This window comes from Alligator mississippiensis, chromosome 12 (genome assembly GCF_030867095.1).
Source record: "Alligator mississippiensis isolate rAllMis1 chromosome 12, rAllMis1, whole genome shotgun sequence".
Taxonomy (NCBI): Eukaryota; Metazoa; Chordata; order Crocodylia; family Alligatoridae; genus Alligator; species Alligator mississippiensis.
The window spans coordinates 49,534,015-49,553,776 of NC_081835.1; the positions used below are offsets into that span (position 1 = coordinate 49,534,015).

The 19,762-nt window shown below is 41.6% G+C and overlaps 1 protein-coding gene across 7 annotated transcripts in view; it reads left to right on the forward strand.

Moving 5' to 3' along the window:
• Positions 1–19,762, forward strand: part of PNPLA7 (patatin like phospholipase domain containing 7) — a 280,484-nt gene that overhangs the window by 234,318 nt on the left and 26,404 nt on the right. For all 7 annotated transcript variants that reach the window (XM_059715474.1, XM_059715475.1, XM_059715477.1 and 4 more), the window contains 3 exons: positions 9,067–9,183; positions 14,305–14,374; positions 17,723–17,839. In XM_059715474.1, coding sequence (XP_059571457.1) covers positions 9,067–9,183; positions 14,305–14,374; positions 17,723–17,839 — 304 coding nt within the window. The remainder of the gene's footprint in view (positions 1–9,066; positions 9,184–14,304; positions 14,375–17,722; positions 17,840–19,762) is intronic.

Below are 19,762 nucleotides of genomic sequence, written 5' to 3' on the forward strand. Positions count from 1 at the left end.
ATAACATTTCTAAGCTGGACCTGGACAGGTTACGGGGGGGGGGGGGGCGAATGTGAACAGGATGGGATTCAATACTGACAAGTGCAGGGTACTGCACTTGGGCAGTAAGAACCAGCAGTATACTTATAGGCTGGGGAACTCCCTTCTTGAAAGCACAGTGGCAGAAAGAGATCTTGGAGTCATTATCGATTCCAAAATGAGTGTGGGATGCCAGTGTGAGGACGTGGTCAGTAAGGCCAACTGCACCTTGTCATGCATCCACAGATGCATCACAAGCAGGGCCAAGGATGTGATCCTCCCCCTCTATGCAACACTGGTCAGGCCACAGTTGGAGTATTGAGTCTGCTTCTGGGTGCCGCACTTTAGGAGAGATGTGGCCAGCATCGAGAGGGTCCGGAGGAGGGCCACTCGCATGATCCGGGGACAACAGGGCAGACCCTACGAGGAGAGGCTATGGGACCTGAACCTGTTCAGCCTCCACAAGAGAAGGCTGAGAGGGGATCTGGTGGCCATCTATAGACTTACCAGGGGAGACCAGCGGGGAATGGGAGCGACCCTGTTCCCCTGAGCACTACCAGGAGTAACGAGGAATAACGGCCATAAATTGCTTGAGAGTAGGTTCAGGCTGGACATCAGGAGGTACTACTTCACAGTCAGGGTGGCTAGGATCTGGAACCAACTTCCAAGGGAAGTGGTGCTGGCTCCTACCCTGGGGGTCTTTAAGAGGAGGCTTGACAATTACCTAGCTGGGGTCATGTGATTCCAGTATTGTCTCCTGCCCAGGGCAGGGGGTTGGACTTGAAGATCTACTTGGGTCCCTTCTGACCCTACATCTATGAAACTATGGATTGAAGCTAGTGGTTTCTTTTAAACTTTGTGAGACTCAAATAGGGAGTCAAGGGACATCTGGAAAGGGCATGTTGCAGATATACCCATAATAAATTTGCCTTTTTGTCTATCTTAAAACAAGCTGTGGGTTGGGATGCATTTGTCATAAGAGTCATGACTGCATAAATAATAATTGGAATGGTAGGTTTCAGTCCTAGGCACTGTTTGTGTGCAACACAAGTGACAAATGTTCCTGGCCTCAAGGCTGTAATTTATTATAGTTTTATTCTCTGTGTTCTGTTCATTATACTTCATAGCATCTGATGAAGTGAGGTTCAGCTCTTGAAAGCTTGTGCATTTTTATATATATAATTATCATCACTCTCTGTCTCCTTTGATTGGACATTTGATGAAGTGAGCTTGAGTTCACAAAAGCTTATGCACTATACATATTTTTAGTTAATCTATAAGGTATGTAATTACCCTGGCTTCACACTAACATGTCTAACCAGTAGGGCTGTGAGAAGCTTCAGGTGGTGATTCAATTTGGAGGAGATTCGGTTCGATGTGGTGGTCGAGTCTCCAAATCTGAATCAAATCAGGGGACCAATTTAAAGGTCCAAATCGATTGGCAAAGATTCAGAGAACTTTGAGGGGTGGGGGAGGTGGGGAGCCCTGCCAGCCCCCTCATGGCTGCCCCCCCCCTCTCCCCCCCTCCCGCTCAGTACTTTAAAGAAAAACCCCAGTGCTCACTGGGTGCTGCCAAATGAGGGGCAATCCCTGCTGTCCCCCACTACCCCATGCTGCATGGGGGGTTCTGCCATGAGCCCCCTGACCTCCCCCCCACTCCCCCAGCCTTGCCCATGGGTGCCCTGCCCAGGCCAGCTTCAGGCCTTTAAGGAAAAAAAAAATGAGAAAAGCCCCCGTAATTACCACTCCTGCAGTGGCTTTGGGGCTCTGGGGGCTCATGCAGAGCCCCCCACATGGCACGGGGCAGTGGGGATCACCCGCTGCCAGCAGAAGCGGTGAGTCCTGGGACTTTTTTGTTTCGTTTTTTTTTTTTTTTAAAGAGCTGAAGCTGGCCTGTACGGGGAGTGAGCAGGGGGTACAGGGCTCGTGCAGAGCCCCCCATGCAGCATGGGGCAGTGGGGGGCAGCAGGGATTGTCCCCTGCCCGGCAGCACCCAGTGTCTCAGGGCTTTTTACAAGTGCTGGGAGCTGGGGTAGCCATTGCCGGGCTGGGAGAGCAGGTGGGGGATGGGCCTGGCCTGGCTGATTCGGAGATTCAGCTGAATCGAATCGGGACCATGATTCGAATCACCGAATCAAATCACTGTTCCCTGAATCGGCCGAATCTGAAGCAAATACTGGCCGCTTCGCACAGGCCTACTAACCAGCGCTCTCATTTGAATGGATGAACACTTTTTAATTTTAGCAGACCTTGACATCAGGGGTTCCCACCTTTTTTGAAATTCATTCTCAGTTACTTCCAGCAGAACGAGTTCCTTGACCTGCATAATGAAACCCATAAAATTCCTCAAATCATTTTCTCCTTCCTTGAAGACTATAGTAATCTTAGTCATCCTTTGGCTCCATTTTTTTGTCTTTTAGCTCTTCCAGTCTTTCCTACCCTAACTGTGCAAGCATTTCACAGTGTTCAGTGATCACTGAAGCAGTTGGCTTCAGAGGAACATCCGCAGAGGGACGTGTAGTTTTTTGGGACATCATGGGAGGGAGTTAAGAGACGTTGTGAGCACTTTTATATATTAAAATACCATTCAATAACTTGCTGTAAACTTTTTAAATGTTAGCTCAAGCTCGGTATTTTTGGAAAGTTAAAATTCTGGGTCTCTCAGCAGTTGTGTCCTGTATAAAGGACTACAAAGGCCTTAAAATTAAAATAGCACACAGTGCAGCACCTTTTTAAAAGTCAGTCATGTTTGTGCATGTAACATGGTTATGGCTGCTCTGCTGCGGAACAGTGATACCCATGCAGTCTGGAAAATAGTTTGCTAGTCTGTGAGATGCTGTATATGTGTCAAATGCCATTTATCATTCAAACTAGATAGCCTTTTAACTTGTTTATGTAGATTTATTCTGGTTTTATTAATGCACGAAGTCATATCGTATTGCATTGGTGCCATTCTATTAATCAAATGTGGACTGGCCATACTTTCTCTCCAGAACTGTCTTATCCCTAGAGCGAATAAAACCCAGGAAATAAAACAAGCCTCAAAGTACAGATTGCATCTTATTATAAAAGTACAGAGTTTTGAGGATTTGCTTGGCATTTTTATAACCAGTTTGACAAACACCATTCTGTATGTAAAATAGCAACTACCTGATTTTTGGGAAGATTTCAGAAAGCAGCTAGGTGAATGGAAGCTAGTCTGTTTGTTGAGCCCACTGCTGCTGATAGCTTTTGTTGAAATTGGATCCAGCAAAATGTTTTTTTGCTGTGCCCCACGAACTGGTGGAAACCCTCCCTATATTCACCCAAAGTGGCTAACAGTTTTTAACATTGAGGACTATGTAGTTTCCGAGACTGGCTTCTCAAAATACTCCCCCACAAATTACAGCAGCTATATTTCAGATTGAGACCTGAAGGTAGCTCCTTTTGCAATCCAGAGACTGTATTCATCATATCAGTAAGTCAAGTGCTGTTAGGGAGTTTGTGAAATGCCTTATCTCCAAAGAGAGACCACTCATAAACCTATCACACAGAGAAGCAACCTCAGAGCTCCTAAGTGTGCAAAAGTGAAATTGGGTACTCGTGCCCTCTCCTTTGAGTCCAAGTAGCTAAATATTCAAGAATCAGAGAAAATGGATGTGTTCAAAGAGAAGTATTTGGGAGAGGAGCATTTCCCTGTCCTTGTTATTTTATAAAAAATGTTTGAGAGCCTCACTTTTATGGAAATGACCATTTTTCTGCTGTTCCAGTTCCCATTACTAGTGAAAGTTGCTGGTTGGAGGCTTTTTGTATGGAACCACATACCCTAGTTTTTGTAGCCTTCAGGGGAAGGATTTGCTTTTATGGCCTCTATTGTGAAGAATTAAATACCTTCAACCTGTTTCTCCATCACCAAAACAAATGAAAAATGACTGCAGGACAAAAAGGCTTTTTAGATATTTTTAGATATTGGCATCTCCCTTGTAGGATGCTTGAGGGGGGAAAAAGCATAGTTTAATTTGATGGTATCTTTGGCTATAATGCAGCTGTAAATAATTAGTTTTTATGTGTTATACAGCACAGTGGTATGAAACTCACAGACCAGATCAATTGTTTCTGCTTTTCCACTAATTCTGTTGTCTCTTAAATTTAAAAACAATGTACAGGTTCTCACACACTTTTTAACTGAGAATAACATATCTGTATGTATTCAAAATAGCAATGCTCCACTTGAAGTTCACTTTACTGTAGAATAAAATCTGATTTGATATTGTCTGTGAATTTAGTAATTAAAATATTTGTTACGTTGGAAGTTTAGATACTGGAAGAGCCATGACTGGGCGCTTGCTTAATAGAGCCTTGCATGTAGGTTCATGTGTGCCAGGGGTGGCCGACCTGTGGCACACACGTGACAAGTAGCGCAGGCAACCTCTGTGTATGTCACAAGACATATTTGGGAGGGAACATGGCACAGTGGCAGATAGGGCAGGCAACAGAAAGCAGAGCAACAGATCAGGAAGGGGATCACAGTAGCATTCAAGCAGGGTTCAGGGCTAATTCGTAGTATACCTGCCAAAAAAGTTGGTCCTCACTGATATACAGATAGATTCTAATGGATAGTAAGAGCTGTTTCACAGGTTACTGAGGCTATTTCTGTTTCTCTAACTGTCTTGGGAGATCTTTGCATCACAACTCATTGACCTTTTTGCAGGAAAAGAGCATTCTGTTTATTGAGTAATCCTGAAGTATCAGGATTTAATTTAAATCCACAGCCCTTGGAGGCCGTTGAGAAGATGGAAGAGGGACTGAATGCTATGACATAGCTTGAGGGCATGTTTTTATGTTCTTTGATCTGTGTTCTTCCCTTGAAAGCTAAGTGAGGACTGCGGTGGCTAGCACAGATGAGTGTCAAGTTCACTGGTTGGTGTTCACATGTGTTGTTTTCCTTGTGGGAGGCTCAGAAAACCATTAGGAAGGAGAGGATAATTAGTTAGTAGGTACAGCATTTTGTAAATCACTTCACATCCTACACTGTTTTATTTTGTTTGTATGCCAGATCTTCCTGTACAACAACAGATACGAGTACAAAGCCACGTAAACAAACACAAGCCCTAAGAAGATTATGTAAGCTTTGCCAAATGATGTTGGCATGCATGCCAGGCAAAGCTACAAAAGGGAATGAGAACTCCTTCTACTCAAAGGAGATGGAAAACTGTAACTATTAAGAAGTCCCATTGAGTGACACTGTGTAAAGCTGACAGGTAGTGGGAGCTGGCAGTCAGACATGAATAGGCAGTGTTGTAGTCACTTCGGGTCTCTTGCATACAAGCCAAGGAATCTTTAAGGTGAACCATAGAGTTTTAAAAGCATCCCAGCATAGTAACAGCTTGTATGTAAACAAATGATAAATAACTCTGCCAACAGCTATGTCTTGGGATGTTGAAGGAGTGCATCAGTAGCTAACATATATATGTGCGTGCTCTGGTGTGGTTTATTGCCTTTGAGAGTTCAGCTCATTAATTTTAAATTGCATTTTTAAAATCTTTTCAAACCCTTTTGGGGATTTTGTTTGCTGTCTTTTCTCAAGCTTCTTTCTGCTCAGACAATTAATTCAGGCTGAGGTGCTCTTTTAATAATCCATTTCAAACAAAATTTGTTTTGCTTTCCTATCTTAATATAAGTGCTGCTATGTTTGTGCTTGGGAAGCTACAAGGGAAGTTTGAAGTACAGAGTGTGTTTTGTGTTGCGGTGGTTTACAAGCAGTGGTTAACATCGCTACTCAACCATTTCAGGCAAAAATTATATTAATAAGGAGGTGGAGTAGAGAGTTCATATCAATCATTTAGAGTAAAATGCATTACCTAGATGTTGTAATTATCCCCAAACCGAGCATTATTAAGCTAAGAAATTTGGGTATAACGTTATACTTAAAAGGGATCTGCATGTCTTGAGTCTGGAAATTAGCAGGTAAGGCACCAGTGGAACTTTAACATTGTCCTGTAGTGCCTGTATGTACTTTTGCATAACTGAAAGTAATTCCTTCAGCAGAGGCTGAAAAATAATGAACTCTTTCAGGGTGTGTATAATCCCAGAGTATCTTAAACTGAGTTTAAAGACATGTTTTCTACATGCATATAAATTTTTCCTCTCCGTCTCTCCCCATCATGCTGTGACTGCTACGTTTGCTGCTGTTACCTTGCATTTGCCTACTTCAGCTTGTTCAGATTTCTTTGTAATTAAATCTGTAAGTCTGGATTTCCTGCCTTTATATTATTCCTTTTGGAAACATTGCAATGTCCCTGCAATACAGTTTACCTTAGGTAACTAATACATAGTCTCAACTTTCAGCCCTTCTTAAATTAGTTTTTCTCTGTGAATGTCTTGCTTGCCTTGGTGTTTTCTTTATAATTATTAAAGTTGTACACATAAGCATTAAAATGACAAGCCAAAAAAGAATGATTGTGACATTTCTAATAATGTTAAGACAAATGACATCAACTTTAAATCTCTTTCTCTTTTACATCTTTTCTCTTGAAGTCCATTTGGCTAGCCCATTTTGACTTTTCCTGGTTTGCGATACTGATTTTGCAGTTGTTCTTCGTATCTCCAGAACAAAGAAAGTAGGCATAGAATATATTTCAGTTTTCTTTGTCTTCTGTTTATATCCTGGCACCAGTACCACGCACACTCCCTTTTTCATCCCTTCTGCATCCTGTGTTCCATTGCTCTCAGTGCAATGAGTAGCTTTTGCAAATAATTTCTCGGATTAATGGTCATTGTTATTTTAAAAAAATTAAAGTTATACTTAAGAGGATGAACAATGGCATTTACTGCTTCTGTGACTGTTATGAAAAATTGCCATCTTTTCACAAGGCTGCCATCTTTTATGAGAGTTAAGATTGAGCCTGTTGTGGCTGTATACAAGTAAAAGATGCCCTCTTTCAGAAAGGACGCTGTTTTTAGTGGCAGTGGAGCCAAGGTGCTCTCAGGGTAAGGTGATGGCCCCTACTGCTGTTGGTGGTATAGTAGGGACCCTATGAGAAGCAAGTGAAGGACACTGTGTGTACCGTTTAGCTTCAATTTCATTAAGAACAGTAGGAGGTAGCAGCTGTTTCAAAAGAGGAGTTCTGCTTTTTAGGACTGAGGAAGATTTTATTCTTTAGCTTCTGTCAAAGGAACAATTTATCATTCTGTAGAGTAAGAATATTATAAAGAATTAATGACCATTAAGTCTAAGACATTTCTTCTACTTTACCTTATGCACAAGATTTCAGTGCACATTAAGTAAATGGAAAGTTTGAAGACGCTGCATTATTAAGGCCATTTAATAAATTTTCGAAATGTCCCATTTGAATGTTAATTTTTTTTTTTTTAATCCCTGCTCCCTCCCCCCCTCCTCCCCGCTGTTTTCATATAGCAAGTACTGCAATGTTAGGAAGGTTTCACTGGGTGTGTTGTATATAACAGGCTGAATCCCTACTTTGGCTGCGTCCAGATGAACACAGCCATACAGCATGCGGTGCCACAGACCCATCTGCAGCGCCACACACCACACATTCGGGCATTACTTCTGCTTGTACCTTGCAGCGTGGGTTTTTTTATTTTTTGTTTTTAAAACCCTTGGAGGTCTTTGAGTCAAAAAACCTGCGTGGAAAAAACAGGGCAGCACATGTGGTGGCAGTGCACAGCATACCACCCAAAATTGGAGCCTGGCCAGCCGGAGCCATTCTCCAGTTGCTAGCTAGGTTCCTAGTTGCAGGAACACTGCGGCTACAGGTTTGCTGGTCCCCAGGACCCCAGGTAAGGCTGCTGAGGTCAGCACAGTTGCTGGCCCCAGCCTCCCCTACCCCACACAGGGTAACTTGTTGTGTGCCAGAGCACATGCGGCACAGGCATTCCCCAGGGACAAGATGTGCCACTGCTGCTTGTCCATGGAAAACAAAATGTCTGTGCTTATCTGGACGCAGCCTTTGAGTACAAAACCAACAGTACATAACTTTGGAGCCATGACCACTGTGTTCATAATTATGTTTGGCAAATTCTCTTCATCCCATCCAAGCCTTAAGTGAGGAGTTGCATGAAGCTGACAGGTTTCTAAATACTATTTTCTTTGTGCTAAGGCTTCTAGACTGATTTAGGTTCCCTATTTAACAAATTTTGGATGACCTGGTTTTGAGGCACTTTTATTTAATACTTGAGCACGCTCTCTTAAAGCTGTTAGGTAGTATATGGATAGAGACAAATCAAAATAATGATGTACACTAATTTTTCCTTGTTCTTAAGCCATTACTAGAGTAAAAAGGCAGCTAGGTGTTAATTGCTCATCATTAATACTCTGCAGTCATAGAGACCTGGTTGATGCAATAAAAACCTGTTAAAATTTCCCAGTTGACTACCAAAAACTCATTCATTAAATTGTATAAAAGAGATAGAAGGCAAAAGTTTCATCTAATACACTCATATATTCTTGAGAAAAGAAGGATTATTATTATTATTTAATTGAGAAAATAATTATGAACATAATTTAAAACTGACAAAGCAATTAGGAAGAGGTAATTTGCATATTTAGGTGCCTTGTGTAAATATGAGCCAAGTAATACATATGCATAGTAAAGTTTTAAGAACTTCTTCACGGTAAGGGTTGCCAGAACCTGGAATGGGCTTCCAAGGGAGCTGGTGCTCTCCGCTACCTTGGGGGTGTTTAAGAGGAGACTGACAAGCACCTGGCTGGGGTCATATGACCCCAGCGCTTTTTCCTGCCCAGGGCAGGGGGTCAGACTCGATGATCTATTGAGGTCCCTTCTGACCCTAACAACTATAAAATTATGTGCTTAGAAACCAGATACAGAGTTTGAAGTTGTTTTTGTTCCATAATACCTTCTGTAACAGTTATTTGTGACTTACATTGTTGTGTTCTTTGTTTTTTATAGGATTCTAGGTCGAGCAGAGTACCTCTCTTGTCCTCATCGTTTTATTTTTAATGTTGGAAGAGAATGTCTTTTATAGTAAATGCTATTACAGTGCAGTTTCAGTACATGGCTCACTTGTACAATGTTTTTGTCCTTTTAGAATATGAATTCAGTGTTTAAGACCATTCTGGACTTGACGTATCCAATAACCTCCATGTTCTCTGGAGCTGCTTTTAACAACGGCATCAGCAATATCTTCAAAGATAAACAGATAGAGGTAACTTGTTTATTTGCCAAATGTAGTTTAAAGAATGGTCTCATTCTGTTAGCCTGTATAAGAGAAACCTACTTCTAGGGACTTTTGGTTGACTTTCTGTATACTGTAACTATTAACATAATGTTGTGTGAGCCTGGGAGGAGGAATTGGTCTGTTGTCATTTTAATAGATTTAAAAACCACCTGTGCGATGAGCAAAATTTGTTTGGATCGCAAATAAATCCAGTTAGCAAGGAGCCTGAATCAGGACCATGTGACCTCTAAATAGTTTTGTCCTATTGCTTAGTTTGTCCAATCAACTTTTTCTGTTGTTTGTTTGTTTTGCCTACAAGACAAGTTTCAATGACCTTTTTATTGTCATTTTCTAGTGCTCTGTAAGCTACCAGTGAAATTAGTCGCATCTGAAAAGGGATCTCATCCTTAAAAAAAAAAAAAAAATGCTGTTTTGCTATTTAGAGTGAATAGGGCTATGAGTGAACAGTTGTTCCACTGTTAAATGGGAAGATTTTTAGGCCTAGTGCTTTTAGTTTGTGTATTGTGCAACACCAGTTGTATTGCTGATCTTTTAATAATAATTTGCGTTGAAAACATGGTGTTTCGGCCTAATAGGATAAGCATTTGTCTGGGATGATTTGGGAATAGCTCATCCTGCATCGTGCAGGGGATTGGACCAGATGTTCTTTTAGACCCAATCCAACTCTACAATTCTAGGATATCACCAGGCTTCTAAACTTGGTTTAAACACTGTTTGGTAGGCAAATGTGTAGTATTTGGTGACTGGAGGTTTAATGTTACTCCGTCAGATTGAAATGGATGGAGCACCTACTTCTATAAAATTGCTCAGATCTTCCAAGAGATGCTGAGCACTATCTGTTCTCCGTAGACTGTTACAACTGGAAGGACCTAGCACCTGTAGGCCATAGGGCAAGTCAAGAGCAGTAAGAGTTCATATCTGCAAATCTAAAGTTCTGTGGAAAGCACCAGTGCATCACAACATTTGAAATCTGGTCAAGAACATCCTGGGATAGATGGAAATAGTACAACCTGCAGTAGTATATAAGAAAAGCATGTAGGATGGTACACCCGAAACCTGGTACATACCTGGGAAGGTTTGTACGAATGTTGTAATTAAGTTAATTCATTAATCAACAAATTAAAAGGTATGTAGTATCAACATGATTGATCATGTGTGGGCAATGGGTTTGACATAGGTGCTTCTAAGTTATAAAAAGAGCGGAATACAAACACACTTTAGAATTGTGTTTAACCCTGCATTATCCATGTTGTGAGGCAGTTTGATCACCTAGCTGGTAGCATGAATTAAAGGCTACACCAAGTTCAGGCTACTCGCTGAATAGACCCTGCCTGTTTATTTGACCTGGGTTGCCATAGGACCTAACAGGTCCGTGGGGGCAACAGCAGTACCTCTTGTAAGTACAGTACCTGGTGAATTTCTCTTAGAGCCCAATTCTGCACCATTTCTCTGAAGAAAAATGGATGCTGGAATAAAGACAAATATACTTAGGTCAAGGGGAAGTGCAGGCTCTGTTGAAATCATTAGCAATACTCCTGTTGATTTCAGTGGGTTAGAGTTTTACCTCTGCTGGGGTGAAATCGCATACAGTTGTGATAGAGCATGTTTCTTCCATACATAGCATCGCTATTGAAATCTCTTCTTTAGGAACTTAAAACTGTGACTCATTTGTTCTAATTGTGTAAACAATACCTATGTTTGTGGCATAAAGCAAAACATATTTGGGTGAGGGTGCGTTAGCTTTGCCTGTGCCAGGTATTGTAAGCTGAATCCTGCAGTCCTGTCTCATTGTCTGCAGAAGCACCTGTGTCAGAAGAGGTGAGACTTCCACCAGAAGTGAGAGAGAATAGTTTAGGGTAGCTTTGGGAGAAAAAGGAAGAGACTGCAGCAACTTTTACTATATATGACAGCTGTTACAACCACAGGAATTAACAGAGAGAACTGGACTGCCCCATTATCACTTCTCAACAGGCAGACACATTGCTTTCCTGACAGACAGATACAATTTTTCTTTGTCAGCACTTGTTAACTAGTCATTCTAGTAAAGAAACGGAGACTGGAAATGTGTATACACAGGACTGGAAATGTTTAAAGAACATCTCTTAAATGTAACTGAAGCTTACATGAAGGAGCACTTCCACTTTGAAATCTTGCTTTAAAACAAGGGTTTGCAAATTCCCCCCCAAGTTTTTGGTACAGTATGTTACTAACTCTTTAAAAATTCTCCTCTACTGAGGCATCCACTTCTTCTCATTGGTTATTGTTTAAGACGTGTTCTGTTGTCATTGGTGTTGCTGTAAAGTATCAGAGACCCAGAAGGGATAAATAAGGATTTTTGCAAGCAGATTCTTTGTCACATTACTATACTCATCAGCTTCACTCTTGGAGCCTGTCTGCCTACCCAGTATATCTGAGACCCATAATTTTCTATGCCAGGCCCTCAGCTTGGGGGGAGAGAATGGGAGTTGCATGCTCTGTATCCCACTACCTATTGATTTCAGAGAGTCAGAATTTTACCCTTTTAAAAGTAAAATTTCATGCAGCTGTGATAGATCATATTCCTTCTATATAGAGCATGTTTCTTCACTGTATATGGATGAAATGTCCTCTAGCATAATTGCATAGAATTTTAACCCAGGAAGGGTAAAAATCTGACCCACTGAAATCAATGGGTACTGGGCGCAGAGAATGCCACTCCTATTTCATCCCCCCAGCTGATGTCATAACAGGCAGAGCAGCACTGACCCTCCATCAGCTCCTTCACACCACCTCTTGCTTGAGAGCTGGAGCTAGTATGTGTTTAGTTCATATGCCCTCATCAGTCTTCTGTATCATGGATAGCTTAGCTTAAGTATTTAGTAGTACTAATAGTAGTACCATTCTTTTCATTGCTAGCTCTCACCAAAAGGGGGATTCTTTCTTTCTTTCTTACTAAATCTGCTCTCTGGCAGTTTTCACTTGAAGTCTTCAGGTTACCAGTATTGCCCATCTTCTGGGGTAGCTTTACTTATTAATGACTCCAGACCCACCACAACTTCGCAACAGGCATATCAGAGAAAGATTCAAAGACAATATGCAAGTCCTTTAAGAAAATAACCTGGGGATCTAGACAGGTAAGTTTGAGAAGGTAGCTTTTCAAGCAATCTGTATACTCCTCTCCAAAAGGTGGGCCTTTTTTCCCTGAGCACCATCAGATTAACTAACTGGTCTGTATTCACATTTTGAGAGAAAAGAAAGCATTCTTCATCTCTAGGACCTTCTCACAAGCCATTTAAATTGCTAGCTAAGTTGGAACGTTTAAAGATCTCTTCAAGATCAAAATGACATTCTGATCCCCATCCTACCATTGAGAAACCTATACATGGTGCCTCCTATCCTAAGGTAAGAGCAAGAATTGAGGCTGGTGCCCCAGTAGTCTTGTCTCTAAAATGCCAGTATTCTGGACCATTGACTCAAAATTGCCATTGTCAGCACTGTTATGGCCACTTTCCACTGATATACCAGCAAACTTTACGTTTGGATTACCTTTTGTGTAACTGTTGCCCTCTGAGGTGGCTGCACCTATTCTAGGCAAGTCATGGCAGCTTTCCCCATTAAACATTTGCTTGAGGGTACAAGAAATATGTGGGATGGAGCAGGAAACCCATCTTTACAGAAAGCTTTCTAGCTCCGGTGCACTGGATTAGCATGTCTTTGGAGTGAACTACACAACATATCTTGAAGAAAAGTAGTTAACAAATAGCAGAGTAATTGTGGTTTTAGTTTGAATATCTGCTGTGAGCCTCAGCAGAAAGAAATATAGATCTTCATCCTGTTTGTTCAGCATAAAATTTCATAGATTTCATAGACAGTTGGGCTGGAAGGGACCCCGAAGGGTCATCGAGTCCAGACCCTGCCCCAGGGGCAGGAAGTCAGCAGGGATCATAGGATCCCAGGAAGATAAGCATCCAAATGTGTCTTGAAGGCGTTCAAAGTGGGTGTTTGAACCGCCTCCGGCGGCAACCTATTCCAAACCTTGGGGGCTCAGACAGTGAAGAAGTTCTTTCTTATGTCCAGCCTGAATTGGTCACAGTGGAGTTTGTGATCATTCAATCTTGTCATCCCTTGCGGGGCTCTGGTAAACAGACGTTCCCCCAGATCCTGATGAGCACCCCGATAAACTTATAGGTGGCCACCAGATCACCCCTGAGCCTGTGCTTTTCCAGGCTGAAGAGTCCCATGGCTCTCAGCTTCTCGTCATAAGGTCTGCTTTCCTGACCTCTGATCATGCACGTGGCTCTCCTCTGCACCCTCTCAAGCTTCTCCACACCCTTTTTGAATTGCGGAGCCCAAAACTGGACGCAGTACTCCAGCTGTGGCCTCACCAAGGCCAAGTATAGCGGGAGAATGACGTCCCGGGATTTGCTTAAGAAGCATCTATGGATGCAAGCCAGCATTTTGCTCGCTTTACTAGCCACAGCATCACATTGAAGGCTCATGTTCATCTTGTGGTCAACCATGACCCCCAAGTCCCTTTCATCTGTAGTGCTACCCAGCGTAGCACTACCAAGCCTATAAGCATGCTGCAGGTTTTCCCTCCCAAGGTGGAGAACCTTGCATTTTTCGGTGTTGAACACCATCAGGTTCTCGTCCACCCATTTCATGAGTCTATCCTGATCTGCCTGGATCACCATCCTGTCCTCAGGTGTGGATGCTTTACCCCAGAGTTTGATGTCGTCGGCAAACATGGCCAGTCCGCTTCTGACACCAATGTCCACATCATTGATGAAGATGTTAAATAGTATAGGCCCTAGGACAGAGCCTTGTGGGACCCCACTGGTCACAGCGCACCAAGACGATTGGCTCCCATCAACCACCACCCTCTGGGTCCTACCGTGGAGCCAGTTCCCCAGCCAGCAAAAATATTTGTTTTAGTGCCAGATTTTTAAATACACCAGGCTTATGTATCCGTCTCCATCATCAGGGATTTGTGTGTAGCTTTCTGTGCATCAAGATGAAAATGTCTCTTCAATTCCCATGTTAGAATTGGGTTTCAGGTTAACCCCAGGGTAACAGATGATAGTAAATTTGCCTTTTCCTATATTACAGGATCTTTGGATTCCTTATTTCACTATCACAACGGACATCACTGCCTCAGCAATGAGAGTCCATACAGATGGTAAGTTATCTGCAGTGGTCTCTCGAGTCTGGTGCAATATCTCAGTGCCAGCTTTGGTTCCTGTATTGTTTCATTCCTGCCCATCTTTTAAAATTTTCCTCTCAGTGCTAAATGCTGAACATCACAACCCATAGTTGCATGCAGATAACAAGGGATTTTACTCCTCTGGGAGAGATTGCAATGGGCAGGATGATTCACTCCATGGGGAATATATTCATCAGTTGATACAACTGTAAAACCTTCAGATTTCTGTGAAATGCAAAAACTTTATTGCATAAATAAGAATTAATTTTTAAAGTAGTGAACTTTAAAATTAAAATCTTTCTGAATATAGTATTGCAGTAATTTTATGTTGTTGCTGTGATGGTCTGGGAAATATGCGAGAGGCAAGAATTCTTGTGGGTGATATCAAATAAGTAAAAGGTATAAAAGAAATTCAGGTAGCCAATAGACAGGAGGGATTCAGTAAAACCCTGATAATGGAAGAACAAGATCATTCAGGAGGGTCACTCATTATTACCTTTGAAGTGCAGAGGTTAGCAAGTATCAAGTGGGTTGTAATGGACTGTGAAGTCATTGTCTACTTTAAATCCCTTAAGGAAGAAATGAGTATGCTTCCAAACCAGGGAGACCAAACTGGGGAGTGTTCCAACATGATTGCTTGTGGAGTAGCAAAGAGTTTAGCCATTATTCAAAAGAATGCTGTTTCCTGCCTTGGCCAGATGATTTTCTTTTTTGAAAGGAAATGGTGAAATCTGTGTGCTGATTGTTTGTACAGAGGGACTTCAGCTATTTGTTGTTTTTCTCATTAAAACTTACCCATCTGATTCTCACTCCTTCCTTTGGAAAATGGAATCCAGATTTGCAATTAAAAATGATGTCATAGGAAAGTTTCTGTGTAACAAGGTTTTCTGCCCTATTAATTCTGAGGCCACTCAAAACTGTTTAGGTGTCAGACCCAACTGGGAAGGGGCTCTGTCATCCTTCTGTTGTGTGTACAGCTTGGTTGGAAGGTAGCTGTATGGAGGAGAGACACTTTGGTGTAAAGCTGGGGATTGATTGGAAGGGTATACTCTTTCAAGAGAGAGACAAGGGGAAAAGTCTCTAGGAGCGTGGGAAGGCAGGGGAACTGCTTTGTTTAGGTTTGAGTTAATTTAAGAGAGCCCTGGGAGAAGGTTATGAAAGGGACTTAGGCATCGTGCCGAGCTCTTTCTGGGCTGGTCAGAGAGTACACCAGCTCTATGTTTCTCTAACAGTGAAAGCCAAATGGGCTCTTGAGTGCCAACATTTCTCTCATATGGATTGCTTTCCATTCATTGAAACATAATGAGTAACCACTTAATGTTAATTGAAATCGATTTTATGGTGAGTGTTTGTTCAAAACCAGAGATCTTATCTTGGGGGAGCTGTTCATAGAGGGGTCTCTAATGTCATAGAGGAGCCCATCTCTGAAATATTGGTTATAAAGACATATTATAAAATCAATAGGCAGCCTCTTATGAATGTTGGCTTCTGCAAGGACATCTTCCCTAGGCATTGTACTGGTTTTCTCAATTCAAATGCTTGGCATTTGAGAATGAGATTTACTTTTTTTAAAGGACTACTTTTTAAAGTAACAACAAAAGAAACCCTCAGACTTTGCTCTGACTTGTTTTTAGATAGAGGGAAAAACCAGACACCACCTCCACCTTACCCATTGTTTTGTTGTATCCTATAGATGAGACATTTATATCTATCTCATAGAGATGAGATATAAACCAAACTTTCCCAATCTAGACATCCTAAGTAAACCTGCAAGCAGCAGTAATGAGTAACAAACTTTTTGTCAGCACTGATGCTAATGAGCATTAGCACTTTTGATTAAGTTACAGGTTAAACCTGCTGGCAAATCCATTCCCCACTTAGAAGAAATTATTATAAAAAAAAATTCTAAATGAAAAATTTCTTGCACCCCAGTGTATCAGCCAGGTGTGAAATGTGCAGCACAAAGAGAGAACTTTGGAGAGCTGAGCTTGTAGAGGTAATATGGCAACTCTGATTTAAAGGTGATGTAATGAATATCTGTCCTTTAGTATGAGATGGTTTATTTGGAAATGCAAGGTACAAATGGCAATTTTTGGCAACCCTGTTCAGGAAAGGAATTACAAGGAGGACAAGATAGCTGAAGAAGAGCCTTAAAGCAGTACATTTTGTAGGAATCTGATCCAGTCAGTTTCTGCGTGACTAAATCTCTCAATTTCTAAGAGTTTTTAAAAAAGGTTATAATGCCTTCCTTACAGTACTATTAACAGAAATGTTCAAGAAACAACTAAGATTATTGCCAAATACCAGCACACTTTTATTGAGTGGAAATGGTGTTTAATGGTTATGGCAACGGATATGAGGTGGATCCTGAGACCTTATCCAGTTTTCCTTAGGTTTTTCTAGTGTGATGTCAGTCCTGCAGCTGGTTATAGTGTAAGCATTGTGTTTTGGTGAAAAAGCCAAAACCAGAAGGGAGGGGGATTGTTTTGGCTTTTCCAGTGCTTGTTGGTTAGATATTTTTAAAAAATATTGGTGCTCAGGGGTAGTTTGGTTTTCTACCTGAGGTGGATCACTAGGATTCTGGGAGTTTCAGGTTTTGATTTATCTCTAATTATCTCCACTTATACTCTGTGTACAAATTGTATCTGGTAGGAAGGATCCAGTGCTATGCAGGGGATGGAATTCCCTGTGTTAGGAGAAATTCATAGAGCTCTTTTCTATGTTCTTTAGCAGATCGATGCTGCAAGTGTAATTTCTCTGCCTAAGTAGGTGGCTGAAGTTGCTGAACTGACTGTGCTAATCTGAATGATTTCAGAGGGTACGTGGGTAGCATAAGAGGCCAGGTTTCTACTGTATGATGATATAGCCTCATGGAAAAAGCTGTCACAGTTAGTAGTTTTGGAACTTTTAACAGCAAAGTATGGAAGAAACTTGCATAGCTTTACAGAATTGTCCTTGGAGCTGTTTAAATTCTAAACATTGGTAAACTTCAAAGGAGCATGCCAAAAAAGTGTCCATGTATGATGTCCTGCTGATGAAGTATCTGCTGCATGTGTTATTCTTTGCAGTTTAATGTTCTCCAGCTATATTTGAGACTTTATTCCTACCACTCATTGGTCCCTTGAAAAAACCCTGTTCTTAATATTTTATTGAATCTGGAGCTGAGCAGTCTTTTTCCCAGCTGCTTTAGTAACATTCTGTAAATCAGCCCTCAGGATACCATCATTCCAGAAATCACCCAAATCATCTAAGCTACCCTATCTCTGCTCATCTTTCTCATTCTAAATCATTATGAATGCCATTCCCTCTCTTTAATTCCTGTAGGGTCTCTTTGGAGGTACGTCCGTGCCAGTATGTCTCTCTCTGGTTACATGCCTCCTCTCTGTGATCCAAAGGATGGACACCTCTTGATGGATGGAGGTTATATCAACAATCTTCCAGGTAGGTGTGCAACAAAGTTGTGTACAATTCACCAAGAAGACAGATGGTAAAACTCTATCTGCAGGACCATATGTCTGTACACCATATGTTTTTAAGACCCAGGTAGACAAAGCCTTGGTAGTTCGGGACGCTCCTGATTTGAGCAGTGGGTTTGGCTGGATAACCTCCTGAGGCCCTTCCAACCCTAATTTTCTATGATTCTATGATTGCAGATGATTCTGATGTCAAAATGGTTATGAAGTTGCCTTGTCCTTTGGACCAACTGTGTTTTTTGCTTTTTTATGTGCTTTTCCAAGAAAGCCTTTTGTGATGGAACATTTATTTTACAGGCATGTTTCAAAGATATCACTTCAGGCTAATTACTAGAGCATATTCTAATGTGTATTAGGAAAGAGGGAGGAATTAAATTGCAAACATATGGTCTGCCTCTTATCCTGAATTTATTGGAAGAACACAGTAGAAATGTGAACTAAGTCTGACTCTGCAGTCATGGTGAAACAGTAGCCTCTCTTAGTGTCAAGATGCAAACTGATTTCTGTCATAAAAGAAAAAAATCACCTAATGTTCAATATTCTGTGGTTTAACTCTAGCAGGTTAATTTGTTGAACCAAGATTAAAGATTCATTCAGCTCAATGCCAGGTTTTACCTATTATAATGTTTTTCCATTGTTACCTAAAACTAAATGAAGCCCTGAGATGTACACAGTGTATGTTTCTTTAGTTGCATTACCAAATATTTGCTTAGGAGAGAAGGTCAGAGTTCTTGCCACAATATGCAGTAGTCAGTATGCAGTGCATAATATGCATTCATAGATTTGTAGATGCTAGGGTCGGAAGGGACCTCAACAGATCATTGAGTCCAGCGTCCTGCCTGGGCAGGAAAGAGTGCTGAGATCAGATGACCCCAGCCAGATGCCTATCTAGCATTGTTGTGATGGTATGTACAAACCCCATAGTTAGGACCTCCCACCACATGCCACCTGAAATAGGTGTTGGGCAGAGATGGAGGAGGTAAAAAGGGCCAGCTCGGGCCAGCTGGGAGCTGTTTGAGAGGGAGGACAGGGTGATTGGGAGCCGGAAACCAAGGAAGACTTTTCTGTCAGAGACCTTTTGCAGAACGGTAGATCTGATGGAAAAGGACTGAACTGTTTAGCTGCCAACTACTGTTTGAAATGGTCCAAGCATATGCTGGGCAGGAAGCATTTATTTACTTGACATTCAGAAGATCATGAGAATATTAAGGAGTTTGACATTTGAACCCTGAATGGGCAGGAGAGTTCACATTTCTTTGTGGTTATTCTGAACTCTGGGACTCCAGAGGGCTTTGCCATCTCAGCCTGGAAATTGTTGGAGTCCAGGAAGATCAGCTGAAAAGCAAAATGAAACAGTTTGAGGCACTGCAACATGCAATCTACAGCTACAATTTATATACTAATAGTTTGAGAGTGCCTTAATGAAACCCTAAATTTGAGCAAACCAAATTATCAGGGTAATCACAATTGAAAACTGGGTTCAGATTTGGGAAAAAGCCCTTTTGGCCCAAAAGGGGCAGCACTACAAATACCCCTAAAATACTGGAGGAATAGACATTTGGCTTTGATACTTAAATCTATGATGAACTTCTGGAAAATGGAATAACTAATCTAGCTATCTTTCCTTCTGTCCTTCCTGCCAAAGTGCATCCTGAGATTTTTAGCGTGTTTGAAGATGATGTTGGAGTTTGAATCAAGATGGCATGATGCACTGGCTTGCTCAGTCACATAGACGTAAGAGTTCAGTCTCTAGGGAGAGTTTAGTTTAATCTGGATGAGCATCTCAACTAGTCCTGTGAAGGTGTGTGCTTATTGCTATGCATAACTGTTCTGGAAACCTCAGTTACCTCTGAATCTGACCATGGCTTCTCCTCAGACCCTATTCTGTGAA